Source organism: Neophocaena asiaeorientalis, unplaced genomic scaffold, assembly GCF_003031525.2.
Source record: "Neophocaena asiaeorientalis asiaeorientalis breed wild unplaced genomic scaffold, Neophocaena_asiaeorientalis_V1.1 scaffold40, whole genome shotgun sequence".
In the NCBI taxonomy this organism is placed as follows: Eukaryota; Metazoa; Chordata; class Mammalia; order Artiodactyla; family Phocoenidae; genus Neophocaena; species Neophocaena asiaeorientalis.
In genome coordinates this window covers 4044518-4069589 of record NW_020185335.1, presented here as the reverse complement: position 1 = coordinate 4069589, position 25072 = coordinate 4044518, and the positions used below count along the sequence as shown (strand labels likewise).

Genomic DNA, 25072 nt, shown 5'->3' with positions numbered 1-25072 from the left:
AACCCCAGAAAGCACCGCGAATATTGATTTTTGGGGTGACAGTAAATTTTAACAAGTAAGAGAATACAAAAATACCAACCGGTGAATAACGAAGGTCACCTGTATTCCCGTGGACAAAACAAATTTCGTTTAAGCATATTTACTAAATCAAAGCGTCTGGTAGCACTGGGGACTACAAGTTCCAGCATGCACCGCTTCAGCACGGAGCCCGTGTTCCGCCAACCGCCACAGCAGCGTCAAGCCCGGGGCTTTGGCCCGGAAGTGTCGCATTTTGATTACGTAGCACTCTTTGCGCCTTTGCGTACGCTGCGGGGGCCACCCCAGCTACCGCCACCCCAGCTACCGCCGCCCCTGCAGCAGCTCTATCTATGGTCTCTCCCTAGAGCTTTGCCGTTGGGGGTAGCTGCTGCGGCTGTGTTCGCCCCGCGCGGCAGCGACATGGAGGAATTCGACTCCGAAGACTTCTCCACCTCGGAGGAGGACGAAGACTACGTGCCATCCGGTGAGCGATTCCACCTGAGGCGAGGGGCGGCTTGTCCCGCCCCGCGCCTCACGTGAGGGGCGCTTTGCCCGGCGTTCGTGGGCCCGGTGGCCCAGTGGCCGCGTGGCGCGGGCCTCAAGCGTCCCCGCCCCGCGCCCTCGCCCGCCTGCTTGCACCGTGCGGGCCCCGTGGCCCAGGAAGTGTGCACGGGGACGTCTCTCGCAGCTGCTCCTCACGGCCTGGCTTCGGCCGCCGCCGCCTCTCGGAGCGCGGGAACCGGCACGTGAACTCCGCTCTGCCTCTGGTGAAGCTGGCGGTGGTCGGTCATCGCGTACCCTTACCAGCCCTGAAATCTTCTGAAAGGCAGTCTTATCGCCAGGCCTTCCGTCCCCAGAGAATTGCTAGCTAGCATCACGTTCCAGATAGGTCTCTTCACTTGCTGTTCTCAAAAGGGATCTGGTTGTTAAAAAGTTCACATAATGATGCCCTTTGCCTCTTTGCAACGTCTATACCCATTGCTCTCTGATCAGACCTTGGATTTTTTGTTTTTGTATAGGCTTCTAAAACCGAACCGGGCCAAAGTAAATGTCACCCAAACCTACCCCTTCCGCCCTCCTGCACCTTCCGCAGGCTTCCCCATCTCATTAGAAGTATCTGCCCGTACAGTAGCTCAGGTTAAAAACAAAACAAAACCTTGGGAGTTGTCCTTATTCTCACTGTTTTGGTCTAACCAATCATTAAGTTCTGTTTGCGTCTGCGTAGAAGGTTAATTTCTGATCAGTTCCTCACCAATCTCGCTCTTACTGAACTACCATTAACACTAAGACTCGCCATAGCTTCCCAGTTGGTTTCCTGGGTTCCATTCTTGTCCACCAACGTTGGTCTTCGGTATCGGCCAGTGTGATCATTTGAAAACTAGTTTTCATTTTAATCAGAGTTATGCATGCGCCTGTTTCAAAATAGTCAAATATTTTTGAAAGGCTTATTTTTGAAACAACCGTTTCCATCACCCCTCATACCTGTCAGTCCTCCCCAGAAGAAACTTTTTTTTTTTTTTAATTTATTTATTATTTATTTTTGGCTGTGTTCGGTCTTCGATTCTGTGCGAGGGCTTTCTCTAGTTGCGGCAAGCGGGGGCCACTCTTCATCGCGATGCGCGGGCCTCTCACTACCGCGGCCTCTCTTGTTGCGGAGCACAGGCTCCAGACGTGCAGGCTCAGTAGTTGTGGCTCACGGTCCTAGTTGCTCCGCGGCACGTGGGATCTTCCCAGACCAGGGCTCGAACCCGTGTCCCCTGCATTGGCAGGCAGATTCTCAACCACTGCGCCACCAAGGAAGCCCATGAAACTGTTTTCTATGTTTAAAATTTGGTACTTCCATTGTCTGTTGACTTAACCCATCCATGTTAGGTGTTATTTTAACACCCTCTTTAGTCTCACCGTTTCACCTTCAGACCCTCCCCAACTCCCCAGCCTGCCAATGTTCCTATGTGAAATTTGGGTTAGACTGGTATTATTTCCTTTTTTTGTAATTACTTTGTGGACATCTTGTTCAGGCCTGACCATGTGGTATATACAGTTAGTTATTGCTTTTCCTGCACTAGTTTTCTGTGGAGTTAATAATTGCCATTTTGTTGTTGTTGCTTAGTCTATGTACTTACTACTGATTTGATCTGGAACTTTCAAAATTGTCTAAATCATCTCCCAAGATATTTAGATTCATTAGATAATCTTTCACTTTTTGAAGTCCATCTTTGCCGTCTGACCTGCTCCAATTTGTCTTGGTTTTTGAAACCTAAGATTTTCCATCATCACCACCACTCTGGATGTTCCTTTTACCTCCATTTTCTCTTGGATTCCCTGTTCCTTGGGTCCCATGATGTCTTCTTTCTTGGTGTGTTTCACCAAAATGAGGATAAATCCTCAAATAACTTCTTGAGGAAAGATGCATTTTTTTAGAAACTTTTTTTTTTGAGACCTCGACTATCTAAAAATAGTGAAATATTGACCCCCAGGCATGATTACTAATTTGGTATAGAATTCTGTGTTCTGTAATAGTAATTCTGCATTCTATAATAATAATTTTCTATCTGAATTTTAAAGATATTCCTCCATTATTTTCTAAGTTTCCAGTGTTTTTATTAAAAAGTCTCTTGTCGGTAACTTTTCCTCATTTATATAAAATTTGTCTCTGGAAGTTGATAGAATTGTCTCTTTGTTTCTGATATTTTCTGATATTTCACAGTGATATACTGTACCTTGGTATGAGTCTGTTTTCATCTGTTCTGCTGGGCCTTCTGGAACTTTTTTTTTTTTTTTTTTTTGGCTGCGTTGGGTCTTTGTTGCCTCGCGGGTGCTACTCTTTGTTGCGGAGCACAGGCCCTGCACGCAGCCTTCAGTAGTTGCGGCATATGGGCTCAATAGTTGTGGCTTGAGGGCTCTAGAGCGCAGGCTCAGTAGTTGTGGCACCCTGGCTTAGTTGCTCTGCGGCATGTGGGATCTTCCGAGGCCAGGGATCGCACCTGTGTCCCCTGCATTGGCAGGGGGATTCTCAACCACTGCGCCACCAGGGAAGTCACTTCTGGAACTTTTTAAATTTGGGGGGACAGTTTTCTCCATTTCATTTTTTTGGAATCATCATTATTTATGTGTTGAATCTTATGTTAGACCTTATGGACTGGTTCTATTTTCCTGTACTTTTTTTTTTTTGATAAACTTTAAAAAATTTTTTATTTATTTATGTATGTATGAAGTATGTATGTAAGTATGTATTTATTTAGCTGTGCCGGGTCTTAGCTACAGCACATGGGATCTTCGTCTCCGGGTGTGGGATCTTTTAGTTGTGGCACCTGGAATCTTTCAGTTGCAGCATGCGGAGTCTTTAGTTGCGGCATGTGTGATTTAGTTCCCTGACCAGGGATCGAACCCAGGCCCCCTCCATTGGGAGTGGGGAGTCTTAGCCACTGGACCACCAGGGAAGTCCCTTCCTCTATTTTTATTCTCTATTTTCTAACCCTTTGATTTCTGTTTCACTTTATGGGAGTATTTCAGTATTTTACCATCTAACTCCTCTGTTGAGTTTTTTTTGTCTTTACATTTTTCCCCCAGAGTTTTATGGCTTTTATTAACACAAGTGCAGTGTGTACACGAGCTGTCTGTTCATTTTCTTTGCTGTGCAGCCTGGCATTGGGATTGGTGACTCAGATGGCCAGGTGGGCGGCTCTTTCCACAGTGACTTTGGGGTTCTTGGAGGAGATATTGGGAGTAGTCTCAGCACCGTAGGATTTGTTGCCCATCAGCAGCACTTCAAGCTCTTTGAGCTAGTGGACCAGGAACTTCCAGAAGCCACTGGGCAGCATGTGCTTTGTTTTCTTGTATCAGTGTTGAATCTGGCCCTTGGATATTTTTAATTTTGAATAACTTTTGTTTTTTCACAAATTTTAAATAGCATCATGTTCTTGTTTCATGTGTGCAGTATCTTATTGCTCTGTGGGTATTATTAATGCTTTAAGGCCTCTTCCCTTCTCAGCCGGCCCACACTCTGTGGAGCGTGTTTCTCCCATGACTGCTCTCACTTTCCAAGACGACGCCATGCCCTGGGACCGCTCTTGCCTTTAGAGACGGTCCGCATTCTCCCTATGGAATGTGTATCTCTCTAAATAAATCCACTTCTTACCTATCAAATAATAATAATGCTTTAAATTTTTTTACTTTTAACTTATGCATGGTAAAATTCATTCTTCATTATACTGTTCTGTGGATTTTTGACAAATGCTTAGAGTTATGTAACTGCCGCTAAAATTAACAGTTCCAAGGCCACCTTTACCCTCCCCTCCCCCCCCAAATTAGATCATATTGTCTGTGTATAGAAACAGTTTTATTTCCTCTTTTCCAATAGGCATACCTTTTATTTCTTTTGCTTGCCTTATTGTACTTAGTATAGACTTCCAAAGTAATATTGAATAGGACAGGTGAGAGTGGATATCCTTTACTTGTTCCCAGTCTTAAGGAGAAAGCATCACTGTTTCACCACTTGGTATAATGTTAGCTATAGGTTTTTCATAGATGCCTTTTGTGTGTGTTTTAAGCACTTTACATTGTCTAACTCATTACTAACTCAATCACATAACGTTATCAAGTATGTGCTATTGTGCTCTCCATTTCACACATGAAGAAACTGAGGAACCCAAAGTCACTCAGCTAGATAGTAGCTGGGCTGGGATTTGAATCCTGGCAGTCTGCATATACTGCCCCTAATGTGTTTTATTAGGTTAAAGAAATTCCCTCTATTCTTAATCTGCTGAGAGGTGAATTTTGTCAAATGCTTTTTCTCCATCTGTTGATGTGTGGTTTTTCTTCTTTTATCTGTTAATGTGATGAATTACAGTGATTGATTTAAAATTTTTGAACAGCCTTTTATTTCTGGAATAAAACTTACTTGGTCCTGATGTATTATTCTTTTTCTACATTACTGAATTTTGTTGAGGAGTTTTGCATCTGTTTATGAGGGATGTTGGTCTGTAGTTTTCTTGTAATTTCCTTGCCTGGCTTTGGTATCAAATAATGCTAGCCTGATAGAATGAGGAAACAATCTCTTTCCGCTAAGGTGATTTTATTCACCCTGTACATATGTGTTGGGCATTATTATGTTAGACACTTTCTCAGATTTTTTTGGTGATTCAGTTTGACTCATATTTAAATTAAGCATGGGAGACTGAAAAGGTGATGGAAGCTCTGAGTCTTTGGAGTTTCAATTAAAAAAAGATTTGTTCATTTTGTGCTTTTTTTGTCTATAGGGTTGTTATTCTGTTTCTTACTCTTAGAGTAACTGCATGATTTTTGTGGTTGTTTGTGTAATTTAAAATTTGCTTTTTTCTTATCAGTGAGATTGAGCATCTTTTTTCATGTTTAAGATCCAGAGCCATATGCATCTCTTTGTCTCAACTGTCTACAACATTCACCCATTTTTATGAAGAAAAATAGCTATATATTATTACAAAAGCAGTGCATGAACTTTGTAGAAAATTAGAAAATGCAGGCAATTAAACATAAAAAATCAGAATCATTCCATTCCTACCACCCAGAGATTATCAGTATTGGTCCCTTAGTGAAACCCACTCTGATCTTTTTTCTATACCCGGCTGTAGTTATTTGTATTTTTCCCCAACCAGAAATCATAGTTTTTTCATGTTACTTTGTAACCTGCTCTTTTCAGTGAACATTCTGTCCCTGTCCATTTCAGTAAACTTTCAGCTCATTTAATATACAAACCATATTCAGGTTTTCCTTGTTGACTCAAAAATGGCTTTAGCTTTTTTGTTTAAATCACCGTTGAGTTCAGGACTACATGTATCATCCAGTTGTTCTATCCCTTAAATCTGTTTAAATCTAGCACACTCCTGTTTCTGTGACTTAGATTGGCTTAGGAGATCAGGCTGTATGTCCTGCAGAATGTCTCACCTTCTGATTTTGTCTGGTTGCTCCCTCATGGTATTAGGTTGTTCCTTCGTCCCTTGAATTTTCATTAAATTGGAAGTTAGATCTAAATACTTGGTGGATTCAAATGAAATAATTTTAGCTAAAATAAATTATAGATGACTTGAGTGTTTCATAATGCATAACATCAGAAAACACAAAATACCTGGTTAATTCCCATGGTTGTGACTTCTGGATCAGAATGATGAGAGTTTGGTCCTTCTGTTTTGTAATGATTTTTTCTTAGAATTGGAAAGTATTCTGTGTGGTAGTATACTTAATCGTTAAAACTTAAATTGTTTTTTAACATTACTTGATAATCCTTGCCTAAATTACTACTATCATTTGAGTGTGAGAGTGATGGTTTTCTAATTTTGTGGTTCTTCTACATTTATTGGTTGATGTTCTTCTGAAAGTGTAGCTTTTCCTCATTAGTGGGGCAGGATAAATGTTTAATTCATTTCCCTTAATTTCCAATTTTCAAAATAGGGAGTAATCTTAATAGTAACCTAAAATGGTGCAAATAATTTTTAAAATTAATTAATTTATTTATTTTTGGCTGTTGGGTCTTCGTTGCTGCGCATGGGCTTTCTCTAGTTGCGTCCAGCGGGGGCTATTCTTCACTGACGTGTGCAGGCTTCTCATTGTGGTGGCTTCTCTTGTTGAGGAGCACGGGCTCTAGGTGCACGGGCTTCAGTAGTTGTGGCACGTGGGCTCAGTAGTTGTGGCTCGCGGGCTGTAGAGTGCAGGCTCAGTAGTTGTGGTGCACGGGCTTAGTTGCTCCGCGGCATGTGGGATCTTCCTGCCAGGGCTCGAACCCGTGTTCCCTGCATTGGCAGGTGGATTCTTAACCACTGCGCCACCAGGGAAACCCTGGTACAAATAATTTTTTCTGTCTTTTAAAAAAATATATCATAAAGGTGTCACAGTTTTTTATCGATTCAGTGTGTTTCAGTCTAACAGTTATTCGTTTTAATGGTCAGGTCATCACTTTTGGCCACTAAAAGTTCTTTCAAGCTGGATCTTATATCCTTTTAACGTGACCCATTATTCTTAAATAACTACCTGGCTTTCTGGCACAGCAAAATGCCCCCATTTCACCTTGTGCGTTCCTTCCCTCAGACCTGAAATTAGCTGGCCTTTCAGGGAGCCATTTTTGTTTTGAGTCATATCAAAGAATACAATCTGAACTTTAAAGAAATGCTCGTTGCTACTAGAGTGACATTGCTTCTATGCCATTTAAGTGAACAGAGCTAGAAAATATTTATCTTAAAAAGAGTTAAGAGTTCTGAATTTTAAGTTCAGTTTTAACATTTGTTTTCACTTAATTTCTTTGGTTTTATAATTGTGTGTCATTTCTTACTGTGAAGTTCTGGATTCCTAACAAGATTAGTATAATTACTTAACTTTCTTTTACCTATAATAAAAGGAACAGTTTCAAAATACCAACACCAATGTTACTACTAGGAATAGAACTTTTTTGGTCTTTAGAATGCATCTTGCTAAGGATGAACAGTCAAAATACTGTTTCTAAAGTTCTTGGAGGGGCTTCCCTAGTGGCGCAGTGGTTGAGAATCCGCCTGCCAATGCAGGGGACACGGGTTCGATCCCTGGTCTGGGAAGATGCCGCAGAGCAACTAAGCCCATGTGCCACAACTACTGAGCCTGCAAGCTGCAACTACTGAAGCCTAACTACTGAGCCTGCAAGCTGCAACTACTGAAGCCTGTGTGGCTAGAGCCCGTGCTCTGCAACAAGAGAAGCCACCGCGATGAGAAGCCCGAGCACCGCAACGAAGCGTAGCCCCCGCTCACTGCAACTAGAGAAAGCCTGCACATAGCAACGAAGACCCAACACAGCCAAAAATAAATAAATAAATTCATTAAAAAAAAATAAATAAATAAAATCCTTGGAGTAAATCCTTTCTTTGTGGCTTGTGTTATCAGTTTGGTTATGTTTGTTTATTTAAACTTTGCTCAATTTAAGAGATTTTTGGAATTCTGTGGAGCAATAAACACTGAGAACTCTTGCTTCTGCTGCCCCTGCTTACCCCACTGTCTTCTGCCTTGACCCTTACAGATAGCGATTTTCATTAGTTTTCATGGTGTGTGGAGCGTAGCAGAAATTGCAAGCATTAAATATAAGTGGGGTGCGTTAAGGAGGGAAATATGGACTGCCCTGGAGGCCTAGAATAGGAGAACTTAGCCTAGTCTTCAGGAATAGGGAAGACGTCCCTCAGGAAATGCTATTTTAGTCTGGTGAAGAACAGAGGAAAGTACTACATTTTTTTCTTAATGAAAATGTCTCATCTTGGTGTGAAAACCTTTATTCCTGTCTGTCTGACCAACCCTGTTATGTGATTTCAGGTGGAGAGTATAGTGAAGATGATGTAAATGAATTAGTGAAGGAAGATGAAGTGGATGGTGAAGAGCAGACACAGAAAACCAAAGAGAGAAAAAGAAAGTCTCAGAGCATTCCGACCAGGTGATGCTGCCCTCAAGGCCCTTAGAAGTCAGGGGCTGTTGTCATAACCTTCCAGATTGCTGGGATTGGTCTCATGATAGATTTCTTACTGCCATGGTTTCTAACCTTTTTCTCATTGAGGGAAATATTTGGTGACATTTTAGGATTAAATTCTTATTCTCTGGCAAGCTTTAAAATTTTTTGAGCTTTAATTTAAAAAAGTTAATAGGTAATATGTGCACCTGGTTTAAAATTGAAAACCCGGGAATTCCCTGGCAGTCCAGGGGTTAGAACTCTGCCTTTCCAATGCCAGGGCCTGGGTTCAATCCCTGGTCAGGGAACTAAGATCCCACAAGCTGCGTGGTTCGACCAAAAGAAAAGAAAAAAGCAATTGCTACAAAAAATATGTACCCCATCTCTAGCCCTTGTTGCTTTGTCTCAGAAGAATTATGTTACCAGAGATAATTCTGTGTATGTACGATCATGTATATATGTATTTCCTACTTTTTCTTTTTTTGGCCATGCGGCTCGCGGGATCTTACTTGACCTGACCAGGGATCGAACCCACGCCCCCTGCAGTGGAAGCATGGGAAGTCCTAACAACTGGACCGCCAGGGAATTCCCTACTCTTAAAAAAAAAAAAAAAAATGAATAGCATACTCTGCATATCATTTCTCACTTTCCTTATTTCACATCTTGGAGATGATACTATGGCAGTATATTTAGCTATACCTTTTTCTTTTCAGCGTAGTGTTACATTACTGGACAGACCTTACTTTATTTAAACATTCCTTTATTGAGAGACCTTTAGATTGTCCTCATCTTTACTACATCAAATAAGACTGCAGTGAATATTCTTCTTATGTGTCTTTGTACACATGTATATTTGTAAATTAGATCTGTAGAAGTAGAATTGTTTGACCCAGTGTTATATGTAGTTAAAAAAAAATTATAAGTATAGACAAATTACCTTCTATAAGCCTGGTACTGAATTGCACTCCCACCAAAAATTATGAAAATTCTGACAAGTTATTTAACTCAAAAAGGGAGTCTTTCAATACAAGTCTTTAATTCTCTTTGATTGGTGTTTCTGTCTTCCTGGACATTGAAGCAAAAATGAGATTGTAGAAAGAGAATTTTGAGAATTAGGTGATTCACTTGAAGTCAGAATAGTCTTAAGAAGCAGTTTACTCTTTTAAGTCTTGGACCCAGTTCTTTTATCCTTGGCTTTTGTATATTCCAGCTTTCATATCTTCAGAAGGTGGGAAGGAACATGGATTCCCCATTCCCCACCCCCTCAGAACTCTGGGAAGAAACAGTGCAAATAAATCTGAGGCTCTCTTCAATCTCTGTTCCCCACATGGAGTGACTGTTTTTTTTTTTTTTTTTTCATGGAGTGACTTTTAAAAAGTCAAAAATACCAGGAATATGTATGTTATTAGAACCTCTTTCTGAACAGATTGATTCTGTGAGGTGATTTTGGGTATTTTCTTGGTGAAAACAGCTGGTCCTAACTTAGAAGTAGAACACTGTATTTTGATTCTAAATGCTTTGGGAAAATGCTAACTGTAAGAGCTCAGTTCTTTTTTTCTTCCACAGAATCTCAGCTTACCTCTCCCACTTCCCCTATCAGGTGTGTTAACCAGTAGTCCCCAGATTTAAAAGTTTTCTGATATTTGCAACATTATGTTTGGAATTCAGGAAGGGATAACTGAAATTATTTTGCCTGTTTGTCTTGTCTTTCCTTTTCCTTGTGACTGTTGGTGATTAGGAAGAGAAAACAAGGTGGCCTCTCATTAGAAGAAGAGGACGAGGAGGATGCCAATGAGGAATCTGGAGGAAGTAGTAGTGAGGAAGAAGATGCAGCTGCAGAGCCAGAAAAAGGCATTGAGTCAGAGGATGCAAAGAAAAAGAAGGAAGATGAACTATGGGCCAGCTTCCTCAATGACGTAGGACCAAAATCAAAAGTGCCTCTGCGTACACAAGTTAAAGTAAGTTAATAGATGAATGGGATGAATGCTTTGCCAGAAATGCCGGAAGTTCCCCAGATAGATTTTTTAAATTTGGAAACTGAGATTTGAGGCTTACAACAGAAATCAGACTAGATGCCTTTTAATAGTAACTCTACTAAGTGAAAAGCAAAGCAGCATTCCCTATGGTAGGAAACACAAGCCTTTCTAATTAAATAAAATTTCAATAAGCATTTAGCTGTTTAGAGATGAAATATTTAAGGATAGCTGGAAACAACATGTTTGGATGGATCTTTTAGTTTTCATCCTTATATGAAACTGATTACACTTCTTTTTTCATAGAGAGGAGAGGAGGCTGAAGAGACAAGTTCAAGTAAATTGTTGGTCAAAGCAGAAGAGCTAGAGAAACCTAAAGAAACAGAAAAAGTTAAAATTACCAAGGTGTTTGATTTTGCTGGTGAAGAAGTCAGGTAAGATGACATTCACAAACTTCAAAACTAGTACTTTTAAAAAGGAGCATCTTTCTAAATGGTGTTAGACATCTGTCCTCATTCCAACCCATCTTAATATTGTGGAAGATTTATATTTGAACTCAAGGAAAATAGTGGTTCCATTGATTATCAGGGAATATGAGAAAGGTCCTGTTACATATGGTAATGTAGTTGGGGGCACTATGAAGTGGTTGGCTGAACAGAAACAAGAAAATGTAAGAGTTAAGTATTTGGTTTCACTTACTCATGCCTTGCTTTGTGACTGGCTATTTCTCCCTTTATTACTTCCCTTAACTTTGGTGTATAAGCCCCAGTGAAACCTTTGAAATCAGGTGAGAATTGAAAGTACCTGGAGAGAAATTTGATTCTGATATTATTTCCTCATCTTAATATTATTTTTTTAATTGATTCATAGGTTTGTTACTAGTTTAGAAAAACATTATAGGCTTAATACTCTTGGCCGTTCTAGATGAGAGCCACATGACTGGAATTTCTTTTTCCCCATTTATTTAAAATTTTAATATGAAAACAGCAGATCTGTAATTTAGAGCTGGACAAGAACAGATGAAGTGCCTGCCAGTCAATTTTATAGATGGTCACATTTATTTTCCTTGACAGTAATTAATTAGACTTGTTTATTCTCTGTAAATATAATTTCCCCTAAAGTTGATACTCTTAAAAATAATTTCCAGTTTCCAACAATTATTTCATCTAGTGAAAATATATCTAAGAAAAAAGTTGGGTATTATTTGTTTGTTTTTAACATTTATTTATTTATTATTATTATTTTTTACATCTTTATTGGAGTATAATTGCTTTACAATGGTGTGTTAGTTTCTGCTTTATAACAAAGTGAATCAGTTATACATATACATATGTTCCCATATCTCTTCCCTCTTGCGTCTCCCTCCCTCCCACCCTCCCTATCCCACCCCTCCAGGCGGTCACAAAGCACCAAGCTGATCTCCCTGTGCTATTTATTTATTTATTTGGCTGTGCTGGGTTTTAGTTGCGGCATGCGGGATCCTCATTGCAGCGTGCGGGATCTTTGGTTGCAGTGTGTGGGAACTTTAGTTGCGGCATGTGGGATCTAGTTCCCTGTCCAGGGATCGAACCTGGGCCCCCTGCACTGGGAGCACGGAGTCTTAACTGCTGGATCACCAGGGAAGTCCCGGCATTATTAGTTTTATAAATGATGTGAAGCAAACTTTTTATTATTGTTATTATTTGTTGTTGTTGTTGGTGGTGGTGGCTTTTTTTATTTTTATTTTTTTATTGGAGTAGAGTTGATTTACAGTGTTGTGTTACTTTCTGCTCTACAGCACAGTGAATCGGTTATAGATACACATATTTCCACTTTTAGTCTTTTAGTATTACTTTTTAATCTCCCCCAATTTTTTTTTTCTGAAAAATTTTACACTTACAAAAATACAACAGTGAGAGGCCCGCGTACGGCCAAAAAAAAAAAAAAAAGAGAAATGCTGCAAGAATAGTATTACGCTGAACACCCATATACCTATCATACTGATTCACCACTTGTAAATGTTTTGCCCCTCTCTCCACCATCTGTTTCCGTATTTCTCTCTTTTTGTTTTGGCTGAACCATTTGAGAATTGTAGACATCATGACACTTCACTCTTTTTTTCTTTTTTTTTTTTGGGTTCGCGGGCCTCTCACTGCTGTGGCCTCTCTCGCTGTGGGGCACAGGCTTCAGACGTGCAGGCCCAGCGGCCGTGGCTCACGGGCCCAGCCGCTCCGCGGCATGCAGGATCCTCCTGGACCAGGACACGAACCCGTGTCCACTGCTTCGGCAGGCGGACTCTCAACCACTGCGCAACCAGGGAAGCCCAACACTTCACTCTTAAATACTTCATAACTGTTTCCTAAGAACAAGGATCTTCTCCTTTGTGACACGATATAACTCTCATATTCGGTAGATTACGCATTAATGCAGATTGTTATCTAAATTCTCTGTAGTGAAGGACCCTGATTTTAAATTTTCAACCTGTTGCAGACCAATACTTTTGTAAAACACAATAAATAGGAATTATTAGAAAAGTAAATTAAGAAGAGATACAAAATAGAAGACGCAAACTTAAAAAAAAATTTATTTAGGCTGTGGCGGCTCATGGGATCTTTGTTGTGGCATGCTGGCTCTTAGTTGTGGCATGCGGACTTCTTAGTTGGCAGTATGCATGTGGGATCTAGTTCCCTGACCAGGGGTCGAACCCAGGACCCCTGCATTGGGAGTGTGAAGTCTTACCCACTGGACCACCAGGGAAGTCCCCAAGCTCAAATTTTTAACAATAAGATTTAACAGACAGACGTAAAGTTACATTTCAATAAATACAGTCAAAATGAGCACAAAATAAGAAAAGGAAAAGAATTACATAACTATCCTTTTTTGGAGAGGGGGCAGCAGGCACACCCTGTGACTTGCAGGATCTTAGTTCCGCAACCAGGGATTGAACCTGAGCCCCAGCACTGAAAGTGCTGAGTCCTAGCCACTGGACTGCCAGGAAATTCCCTATAACTATACATGTTGATCATTGAAAGTGTGAGTGTAAGTGATTAATAGAAGGAATCACCTTTTAATTCTATAATTGAAGCAAAAAACTAAAAGTATCAATTCCCAGTACTTAATATCTAGACACATACTTTGAATAAGTGCTGTTTATATTAATTTTTAAAGCTTTTAATGGGTCAAAATAGCTTATATCTTTCTTGTTAATTAATCTTAGTGGGATTGGTGACAGCCCTACTCCTGGAGGATGATGTATATAAATTATTTCTGTGTTGGTGCTCTTCCTCTTCTTTTTAATTTTTTAAAATAATACTCATAAACCCATCTCAAAGGCCTGTTTTTGTACCTCTTTTATTTATTTATTTAAATTTATTTGTTTATTTATTTATTGGCTGCATTGGGTCTTCGTTGCTATGTGTGGGCTTTCTCTAGTTGCAGCAAGAGGGGGCTACTCTTCGTTGCAGCTCGCAGGCTTCTCATTGTGGTGGCTTCTCTTGTTGCCGAGCATGGGCTCTAGGCGTGCGGGCTTCAGTAGTTGTGGCATGTGGTCTCAATAGTGGTGGATCATGGGCTCTCGAGCACAGGCTCAGTAGTTGTGGCACACGGGCTTAGCTGCTCTGTGGCATGTGGGATCTTCACAGACCTGGGCTCAAACCCGTGTCCCCTCCATTGGCAGGCAGATTCTTAACCACTGCGCCACCAGGGAAGTCCTGTACCTCTTTTTAATTAATTTTTCTAATAAATTCTTTCTATTGCGTTTTACAAAAGTATTGGTCTGCACCAGGTTGGAGTTTTTAAATCATGGTCCTTCACTACAGATAATTTAGACAATGATCTGCAATAATGTGAAAGTAATGAGGATGGAAGTGTGGATTTTAAAGCAGTTTCATTAAGTTCAGGATTTTCATTTTTACTTTTTCCAAACGAAGCCAGTACTAACTACATTTTCTTTTTTTTTTCCTTCCAGTTTTATTGAGAAATAATTGACATACAGCACTGTATAAGTTTAAGGTGTACAGCAAAATGATTTGACCTAGGTACCTCATGAAATGATTAGTAGTAACTGTATTTTCAGAGTTCATCTTCAGTGCTTCATAAGTAGTCAGTTCCAGTAATTTATCCTGTCAAGTTATAATTAAATTTAAGTTATATTGGGCTTCCCTGGTGGCGCAGTGGTTGAGAGTCTGCCTGCCTATGCAGGGGACATGGGTTCGTGCCCCAGTCTGGGAAGATCCCACATGCCGCGGAGCGGCTGGGCCCATGAGCCATGGCCGCTGAGCCTGTGCGTCTGGAGCCTGTGCGTCCGGAGCCTGTGCTCTGCAACGGGAGAGGCCACAACAGTAAGAGGCCCGCATACCGCAAAAAAAAAAAAAAAAAAAATTAAGTTATATTTCAGTGGGAAAAAGGAATTCTGGATGCATGAATTTCCTATGTGTGGTTTTTTTTTTTATGGAAAATATAATTCAAAACATTCTGTGAAACATGTTAACCTATAGGAACTGTTCTTCAGGCTTTTAACTTGCATTTTTACTCTTAGAGTTTATTTGTTTCTGAAAAATATGTTGAATTACTTCCTTGTGTGAAAGTACTAAGATTTTTAAAAACACCAAACTGGGAATTCCCTGGCAGTCCAGTGGTTAGGACTCCACAGTTTCACTGCTGGGCCTGGGTTCAATTCCTGGTTGGGGAATTAAGATCCCACAAGTTGCTCAGCATGGACAAAAAAATACCGAACAAAGCAGGCAGATAAGCATTTCTTACTTGTCCAATTGAGATCTTTAAAATTGGAGACCATATGGTTATTGTTTTTCTTTTAGAAGTACTAAGTTTATTCTGTAGTTCATCATTCTCAAGGCACTTTCTTCTTCATAACCATTGTACTTCAGCATGCATTATAACATATGCATATTTATGATCAACTTTCAGTTTATCAAAAATAGTCATTTAAATTTAATACATTAGCTTTACATAGTGCACAGTTTTTACTACTGTACTAAGAACAGTGGGGGGTTTTTTATGTAGTAAGAGTTTTCTCAATGAAGGAAGCAGTGTATTAATTTATGTTCTAGCACAGACTCCTTAATGTAAACTGTTTCCCTGTCTTGCAGCTGTGCCATTGGAACATATTCTTCCAAACACTTAAACTTCACATCTCATCTGTTGACATGTGATCCTACTTTTATTACACAGATCAGTGTCAGTTAATGTTTGTCAGCAAAAAACTGATAAAAAAGAATCTTTATATCACCCTCATGATTAAATCACATATACTAAAATAATTTTCATATTAGCAATAATCTGTCGTTCTTCAAATTGCATTGAAGAAACACTTTGCTAACTTTGTTAATAGTTTCTGCGTCATAAGCCAGATCCTGAATACTTTAAGCCATGGTGTCATTGGAAAGTTGTACTTGAACTACCTTCTTTGTCAAGATTTCCAAGCAGACACCTTTGATATAGTCTTTTACTAATGTCCTGGGAGTGGTATATGTTTTTCTTAGTTAGCAACCAAAAGTACTCCTTTCTCAGAAGGCCACAGTGCTAACGTAGGGAATTTTGTATCTGTTTTTATTGACTTTTTAGTTCAGTACTCTTTCTTTCAAATAATTCTTTTGATTTTGAACTTATTTCTTCATGTTTTATATGTAAATGCTGCAGAAGTTTTGGTGGATTTGTTGCTTTATTAGCCAAAACATCTCTGCAGAGAACTCACTGGTTTTAGTGCTGAGTGATCAAAACCCAAGCCCAGTGTATGAGGGCTCATAGAGTAAAAGTGGTTTGACCTTGGTTGTCCTTCATTTCTTCGGAGTCACTTCCATTATCATCATGTGGTTTACTACTACTGATACATTCAGGAAACGTGGGTTTTTTTTGCAGAAGCATACAGTGTGGGTTGTTTTGCCATCAGTAAATGAGGATTAAAAAATAATACCAAATTTACTTTCTTAATTTAGTTATTAAACTATAAATTTTAAAAGTCACACTTGGTCAAAAATTAAAATGATTGTAAAAATTTATAAAAAGAAATGCTTAAATTTTATCACATTTTGGGGTTTTAATTGATAAAATAACCCTAAACTTTCATACACACTAATGTGGTCTTACTGCACAAGACTAATATCACATGTGACCACCTTGCAAGTTTGACGGTACCTGAATTGGTCTATGTTCTGTTTAATGCAATGAGTCCATCATTCATGTCTTGAATATTGTGACATTGTCAAATTGCTAAGCAAGTTGCTAAATACTTACTCAAAATTTTTGTACCTATCTTGTCTTAGACCAATAACAGGTTTCGCAGGCCACATTTTTGGTAGCTACAGTTCTACGCAAATCTTTCCCTAGTTATTCTAAAATGTTCTTTTTTTTTAAATAAATTTTTTAATTTTAATTTTGGCTGCATTGGGTCTTCATTGGCTGTGCGTGGGCTTTCTCTGGTTGTAGCGAGTGGGGGCTACTCTTCATTGAGGTCCGCGGGCTTCTCATTGCAGTGGCCTCTCCTGTTGTGGACCACGGGCTCTAGGTGTGCAGGCCTCAGTAGTTGTGGCACGCAGGCTCAGCAGTTGTGGCATGCGAGCTCTAGAGAGCAGGCTCAGTAGTTGTGACGCACGGGCTTAGTTGCTCTGTGGCATGTGGGATCTTCCCAGACCAGCGCTCAAACCCATGTCCCCTGCATTGGCAGGCAGATTCTTAACTACTGTGCCACCAGGGAAGTCCCTGCATTTAGTCTTTAAAAAAAAATTTTTTTTAATGGCCTTTATTATGTTGAGGTAGGTTCCCTCTATGCCCACTTTCTGGAGAGTGTTTATCATAAATGGGTGTTGAATTTTGTCAAAAGCTTTTTCTGCATCTATTGAGATGACCATATGGTTTTATTCATCAATTTGATAATATGGTGTATCACATTGATTGATTTGTGTATATTGAAGAATCCTTGCATCCCTGGGATAAATCTCACTTGATCATGATGTATGATCCTTTTAATGTGTTGTTGGATTCTGTTTTGCTAGTATTTTGTTGAGGATTTTTGCATCCATATTCATCAGTGATATTGCTCTGTAATTTTCTGTTTTTGTAGTATCTTTGTCTGGTTTTGGTATCAGGGTGATGGTGACCTCATAGAATGAGTTTGGGAGTGTTCCTTCCTCTGCAGTTTTTTGGAAGAGTTTGAGAAGGATGGGTGTTAACTCTTCTCTAAATGTTCGATAGAATTCACCTGTGAAGCCATCTGGTCCTGGACTTGTGTTTGTTGGAAGATTTTTAATCACAGTTTCAATTTCAGTACTTGTGATTGGTCTGTTCATATTTTCTATTTCTTCCTGGTTCAGTCTTGGAAGGTTATACCTTTCTAAGAATTTGGCCATTTTTTCCAGTTGTCCATTTTAGTGGCCTAGAATTGCTTGTAGTAGTGTCTTAGGATGCTTTGTATTTCTGCAGTGTCTGTTGTAACTTCTCCTTTTTCATTGGTATATCATGCCACTCCCTTCTGGCTTGTAGAGTTTCTGCTGAGAAATCAGCTGTTAACCTTCTGGGAGTTCCCTTATATGTTATTTGTCGTTTTTCCCTTGCTGCTTTCAATAATTTTTCTTTGTCTTTAACTTTTGCCAATTTGATTATTATGTGTCTCGGCATTTTTCTCCTTGGATTTATCCTGTATGGGACTCGTTGCGCTTCCTGGACTTGGGTGGCTATTTCCTTTCCCATGTTAGGGAAGTTTTTGACTATAATCTCTTCAAATATTTTCTCGGGTCCTTTCTCTCTTCTCCTTCTGGGACCCCTATAATGTGAATGTTGTTGCGTTTAATGTTGTCCCAGAGGTCTCTTAGGCTGTCTTCATTTCTTTTCATTCTTTTTTCTTTATTTTCTGCAGCTGTGAATTCCACCATTCTGTCTTCCAAGTCATTTATCCGTTCTTCTGCCTCAGTTATTCTGCTATTGATTCCTTCTAGTATAGTTTTCTTTTCAGTTATTGTATTGCTCATCTCTGTTTGTTCTTTAATTCTTCTAGGTCTTTGTTAAACATTTCTTGCATCTTCTCGATCTTTGCCTGCATTCTTTTTCCAAGGTCCTGGATCATCTTCACTATCAGTATTCTGAATTCTTTTTCTGGAACGTTGCCTATCTCCATTTCATTTAGTTGTTTTTCTGGGGTTTTGTCTTGTTCCTTCATCTGGTACATAGCCCCCTGCCTTTTCATCTTGTCTGTCTTTCTGTGAATGTGGTTTTTGTTCCACAGGCTGCAGGATTGTAGTTCTGCTTGCTTCTGCTGTCTGCCCTCTGATGGATGAGGCTATCTAAGAGGCTTGTGTAAGTGTCCTGATGGGAGGGACCGGTGGTGGGTAGAGCTGACTCTGCATTTAGTCATTTAGTCTTAAGAGTCCCTCTGTGTTGTAGAGTGTCTCTCAGTTTGGGTTGTTGCATTGTTTCCTCATGGTTAACTTCATATTAATCACTTTAGACAAAAATACTACATTGATGACGTTTTGTCCTCGTCACTACATCACATCATTAACACTGATTATTGGTGGCAGTAAGTTAGACTACTTAGGCAATATGAGTCAGAATTCTCCATTGCAAAGACACCCTTTTCCCATATAATCATTTTAGGGATCCATTAAATAAATCTTGATGATGTGAATTAAGAATGTATTTTGCTGGGCTTCCCTGGTGGCGCAGTGGTTAAGAATCCGCCTGCCAATGCAGGGGACGTGGGTTCGAGCCCTGGTCTGGGAAGATCCCACATGCTGCGGAGCATCTAGGCCTGTAAGCTACAACTACTGCGCCTGAGCTCTAGAGCCTTCGAGCCACAGCTACTGAAGCCCACGTGCCTAGAGCCCCTGCTCCGCAACAAGAGAAGCCACCGCAATGAGAAGCCCGCGCACAGCAAGGAAGACCCAACGCAGCCATAAATAAATTAATTAATTAATTAATTTTAAAAAATAAAAGGGGGCTTCCCTGGTGGTGCAGTGGTTGAGAGTCCGCCTGCCGATGCAGGGGACTCGGGTTCGTGACCTGGTCCGGGAAGATCCCACATGCTGCGGAGCAGCTGGGCCCGTGAGCCATGGCCGCTGAGCCTGCGCGTCTGGACCCTGTGCTCCGCAACGGGTGAGGCCACAGCAGTGAGAGCCCCATGTACCTCAAGAAACAAACAAACAAACAAACGAAAACAGAAAATAAAAGGGAAATCTCTTTAAAAAAAGAATGTGTTTTGCTGCCAGAAATCATACTGGGAAGTATTGAGCTATCCAAGAGAGGTTAGTAGAACACTGATAGTGAACTGAAGTCCTACAGAAATAATACAGAAAGTGTTTAATATACCGTTGGGAATATAGGTTTTAAATGTTTGGAAATTTTTCTTGGCTCGCATTATTTCCTCTGTGTCATATAGGATATCTAAGAAAGATTTATTATAACTTTACCATTGACTTTACATAGAGAGTAATAAGAAAAGCTGGTGAATAACTGTTGTTATGATAAATCATTAAATTTCCTGATCAAATTAAATTTTGTGGATTTATTAATATTTATAAATATAGTTGACTGACACAAATTTTCTATTTTTCCTTTTTAAATTTTTTTCTCTTTCATTTTTTTAAAGCAAACGGATGATTGTTTTAAATACTGGATGAGTATTCAGAGAACCTGCTGTTTCTATCATTTGTCAGAAGAGGGCAGCACCATGTCTATCAAAAAAACAGCAGTTGAATAAAGAACTTTTTTTCCATAAATATACACACTCACGCACATATGTTTTATACTCAAAAGTAATATATGCTTATTACTTTAAACACATACGTGCAGAGATGTATAACATGACAAGTGAAAGTTCTATGTAACGCCTTCTCCCTAAAAAAAAACCAAAAATTCTGTTAATAATTGTCATGTTGGCAGGATTTTTTTAAGAAGTTCAATTATTTATACTTAAATTTAAGTACTATAAGGAGCCCTCATGTAGGAACTTTGAGGGCCTGAATTTTGACAATAAGATGCAAAGTTGGTAAATGGATTTTGAGCATATCTTTTAATCTCTTGATGTCATTATTCTGCTTTTCCTTTTTGTCTTTGTATCAAGTTAAGAAATGTGAGAAAGAGCTACTGATGACTGGGAGGAATTTGTAAGTATAAGTATAAGGTAGTGTTAGCACAGTTAGTCTTTTGGGGTTTTTTCTAATTATGTTTTAATTGTTAAATTTAGGATTTTTACCTTTTTGTTTCGGTTTTCTCCCACTTGAAAAATGTGTAACTTATTAACCTTGGTGAATGAGGAAATACAGTATTTTTTATCCTTCCCTATCATATAACCAGCTGAGCCAGTTAGCTCAGAATTTCCTAAATGATTCACCTTTTGGAAGAGGCCAGTCATGGAAAGTTTCTGCCTAAATAAAGACTTTTCAGGAAGTTCTGATTAAGTGAAAATGAAGTTAAGATGGAATTCCTTCTGCTAGCACTTGAATTAACTGTTGCTAATGATGGGCCTTTTCCTGTCAGGATTCCCTCTTGTACATTAGGAGTGGTCTATAATTTAACTGTTCTCCTACTTAAAGATATTTTGATAGCAAATCCCCCCCCCAACCCCACCCCGTCTGCATCTAGGTCAACGCCTGACTTGCAGGATCTTAGTTGCCTGAACAGGGATTGAACCCAGGCCCCGGCAGTGAAAGCACCGAGTCCTAACCACTGGACCGCCAGGGAATTCCTGCAAATCTGTTCTTATTGCTTGTTAAAAGTGGAGTTCTTCTAGGCGTATATTCAATATACAGTAATCTGCTTATTTTTACTTTGTGTCATTTATCAAAGTCCCTGAGAGAAATACTCCAGTTTAAAGAACTTGTTTCCTAGTGAATATGAATAAGACTTTTTTAAAAAAAATTGATTAATTAATTAATTTTATTTTTGGCTGCATTGGGTCTTCGTTGCTGCACGTAGGCTTCCTCTGGTCGCAGCGAGCAGGGGCTACTCTTGGTTGTGGCGTGCAGGTTTCTCACTGCGGTGGCTTCTCTTGTTGCGGAGCAGGGCTCTAGGGGCGCGGGCTTCAGTAATTGGGGCTCGTAGGCTCTAGAGCGCAGGCTCAGTAGTTGTGGCAGACGGGCTTAGTTGCTCCACGGCATGTGGGATCTTCTCGGACCAGGGCTTGAACCCGTGTCCCCTGCATTGGCAGGAGGATTCTTAACCACTGCGCCACCAGGGAAGTCCATGAATAAGACTTTGGCAGTAAGAAATTAATAGAGATATTCCCACAACTTATACTTTTTTCCATGCTTCCTTTATGCCACTTACTATATATCATGTTTTGTTATGATTTGTTTTCATGGTTGGCTGTCCTGATGGACTGTGAGCCAGTCAGGGCAGAGACAATGTCATATCTTTTTATATGTCTCATGTTCAACACAGTGCTTGCATCTAGGTCGCTTTTCAGAAAATGTCCACTGAATTGTCTTAGGTTGCTGGTAGAAAAGTTTTGTTGGTACTGTGGTAAAACAAGTAAACAAAACATACTTCGCAGAAAGTCTTCTTTTACTTTCCCTATGACTTGGGCTACTTGATCTTTATCTTCTCTCATCACCTGCATTCTAAAGTTTCATAATGACGTACCTTTTTGTAGATCTTTTTTTTTTTTTTTTTCCGGTATGTGGGCCTCTCACTGTTGTGGCTTCTTCCGTTAGCGGAGCACAGGCTCCGGACGCACAGGTTCAGTGGCCATGGCTCACGGGCCCAGCCGCTCCGTGGCATGTGGGATCTTCCCGGACCGGGGCACGAACCCTTGTCCCCTGCATTGGCAAGCGAACTCTCAACCACTGCGCCACCAGGGAAGCCCTGTAGATCTTTTTAAATTGCTGGCTCATGGGAGTTCCTCGGTGGCCTAGTGGTTAGGATTCAGCACTGTCACTGCTGTGGCCTGCATTTGATCCCTGGTCGGGGAACTGAGATCCCGCAAGCTGCGTGGTACGGCTAAAATAATTTTAAAAATAAATAAATAAAATAAATTGCTGGGTCACATATCCTGTGGAACACTCATATTGTGGAAACTTCTAGGAAATTTTTCTTTTTGTTCATAACTTCCCATATTTTCTTATTCTGAAATTTCTGTTAGTTAAATTGATGTAATAGTAAGGCTCTGCTAGGCTATGCTGGGGTAACAAATAAACCCAGAAAGTCTGTAGCATAACACATATTTATTTCTTACTGGTACACAGTCCAACACAGGTTGGGTAGCCCTACATCTTACAACTCAGCCGTCTGAAACACATAGGAAACACATAGCCCTTGAGATTGCTGTGGCAAAGGAAGAGTGAATAGATACATCTTCATTTAATTTGTCCGTTTTGAGAATGAGACTTCGGCCCTGCCATCTGAGTCTGGAACTTATGTGATTTTCATTTCTCCAACGAGTAATGGGTTCTGGGTTGGGTAGGGGTCAGTAGCCTGTGGTATAAGGTAGAGAAGGGGAACTGGGACCTAGACGCTCCTGATACAAACTTTCAACTAGTTTTAGCCCCACTCCTCTCCCCAACCTTCAAAGTTTCCTGGTATCTCCATTTACTGAGCCTTTCTAGGATACTGCTTGCTTGTTGGCCATTTCACGTGGCTACCAGCTTGAGAGATTAGAGCAAACAAAGACCTAAGTCAACTTTTACTTGTGTGTTTGCTTTCTACCTTCAAAAATTTTGATTGACATCTTTCTCCTATTATACCTGTTCTTATCCTTGTGTAGTTCTGCCTTTGTAAATTTGTTTACCACTGTTTGGCAGGGTTTTGGTAGGGAGTAGAGTTCAAACCACCATTTCCAAGTGGAAGTTTCCACTTGTTCTTCACAAGCCATCTCAGTTCTGCTCCAGATTCTACCCAGGGCAAGGAGATTTAAAGCAACTTTCTAGGCCAGTACTCTGGGACTCTGCATTAAGCCTCAGGTTTGGATGTAGGTTTATGTTGGTTGTCTCTATAGCAGCTTAAAACAGTTGTTTTATTGTAATTTCTCCTAGTTCTGGGGTGGCTGGACTCAGCTAGATGGTTCTTGTGCAGAACCTCTCATGCAGTTGTAGTTAGTGGCTGGGTCTGGGGCCATCTTGAAAGTGTATTTACTCCCATGTCTGGTGCCTGGGCCAGGAAGAAACACCTGGGGTCTGGAACGGGCTCCTTAGGTATCTCTCTCTCAGTGGTATTCCCATGTATTCTCTCCAGCATGGTGGCTTCGGGGCAGTCAGGCTTCTTGTGTGGTAACTTGGGGTTTCAGAGGTACATTCTTGAGAGAGAGCCACCTGGAAGCTCTATCACCTTTTCTCAGTGAGCTTTTTAAGTCATGTAGTGCCCCTTCCACTGAATCTTGTGAGTCGAGGCAGCCGCAAAGGCCCACCCAGTTTCAAGGGGGGTGACATATACTCTCCCTTTCACTGGGGTAGTGTCAGGTTCTGGAAGAGCATGGAGGTTGGGAAATTTGTGGCAACCATCTTTGGGAAATAGAATTTACTGAAGGGCTCTCTGTAGCATTGCTACTTAATCTCTAGATGAGAAAAAGTAACTTAACCCCTTAGATATCAGTGTTCTCACTCATGAAATGTAAATGTGTTAGCGGCTACTACAGGAATGCTACAGACCATCCCAAAACACAGTGGTGTACACCAATAAGAATTTATTTGTTGAACATGTGTTTCTGGATATCTGGGGTTCAGCTAATCTAGGCTGGTCTCCAAGCTGCTTGTTGGGTTCAGATCTGCAGCATGTGTTTTTCAGCCATCTTAGACCAGCAGCTCCCTGAGGCATACTGTTCTTATGGCTAAAGGGAGGAACTCAAGGGGCAAGTGAAACAGCACAAATACATTTAAAGCTTCTTTTCCTGTCAAATCAGCTAACATCTCATTGACTGTTGAAGCAAGTCATGTATCCAAGCTCAGCATCGGTAGGGTAGGGGACTATCTTCTTGGTCCACAGGGAAGGTGTGAATATTTGCTGAATGGTGGTCTAATCTATCATATAAATTCTTCCTCTTGTTTTTGACTCTTAGTACTGAGAGGTTTACTTAGGAGAATAGAGGGACACACAAATTAAGCCCAATACAGAGTAGGACCAGATTTGGGGGGGACCTTGATTTGGGGGGTTCAGCAGTTTCTATTTGATCCTCTGAGTAATAGTGAGCCATCATAAGAACTTGAGTAGGGGAGTAACAGAGTGTTCGTTTGTTTGTTTGAAGTCATCCTTCAGGATTAAGGTAGTCTTTGCCAGTGAAGATTCTTAATGTAAAACTCTCAGCCTCTTATTTTGTGCCACTTGTGTGGGTGACACAGTACTGAGTGCAGGAGTGAGATGGTTCTTAAAGAGAAATTTTGGTTTTGGTCCTAAGAAGCGTAGAAGGAAGAAGAGAAAAGATAGAGACTTCTATTCCTGCAAATCTGGAATTTATAGGATTCATCTGTCATTATGCTGAATGACCTGTTTGAACACTCGTGATAACACAGTGACCATAATCTTGGACCCTCTGACAGACAGATTGGCATTTAAACAAAATTCCTCAAATGTTTTTATTGACTTGGCAAACCCAGGCTGGCATTAGGCATTTCCCTTCTTTATCTGAAATTTCAGGCACCATTAATACTTTTATTTGTTGCTTTAGGACTCAGTTTTTTTTTTTTTTTGTTTTTTTTTTTTTTTTGGGAATTTCTTTTTTTTTTATGGGGTT

General features: G+C 40.2%; 1 protein-coding gene across 3 annotated transcripts in view; it reads left to right on the top strand.

Moving 5' to 3' along the window:
- The first annotated feature begins 261 nt into the window (after nucleotides 1–261).
- Nucleotides 262–25072, top strand: part of CFDP1 (chromatin remodeling protein CFDP1) — a 136579-nt gene continuing 111768 nt past the window's right edge. For 2 of the 3 annotated variants that reach the window (XM_024735521.1, XM_024735520.1), the window contains exons 1-4: nucleotides 294–502; nucleotides 8320–8437; nucleotides 10188–10407; nucleotides 10729–10856. In XM_024735521.1, coding sequence (XP_024591289.1) covers nucleotides 439–502; nucleotides 8320–8437; nucleotides 10188–10407; nucleotides 10729–10856 — 530 coding nt within the window. In that variant the 5' untranslated portion in view covers nucleotides 294–438. Of the gene's footprint in view, nucleotides 503–8319; nucleotides 8438–10187; nucleotides 10408–10728; nucleotides 10857–25072 lie in introns of all 3 variants that reach the window. The other variant, XM_024735519.1, reaches the window with a different exon arrangement.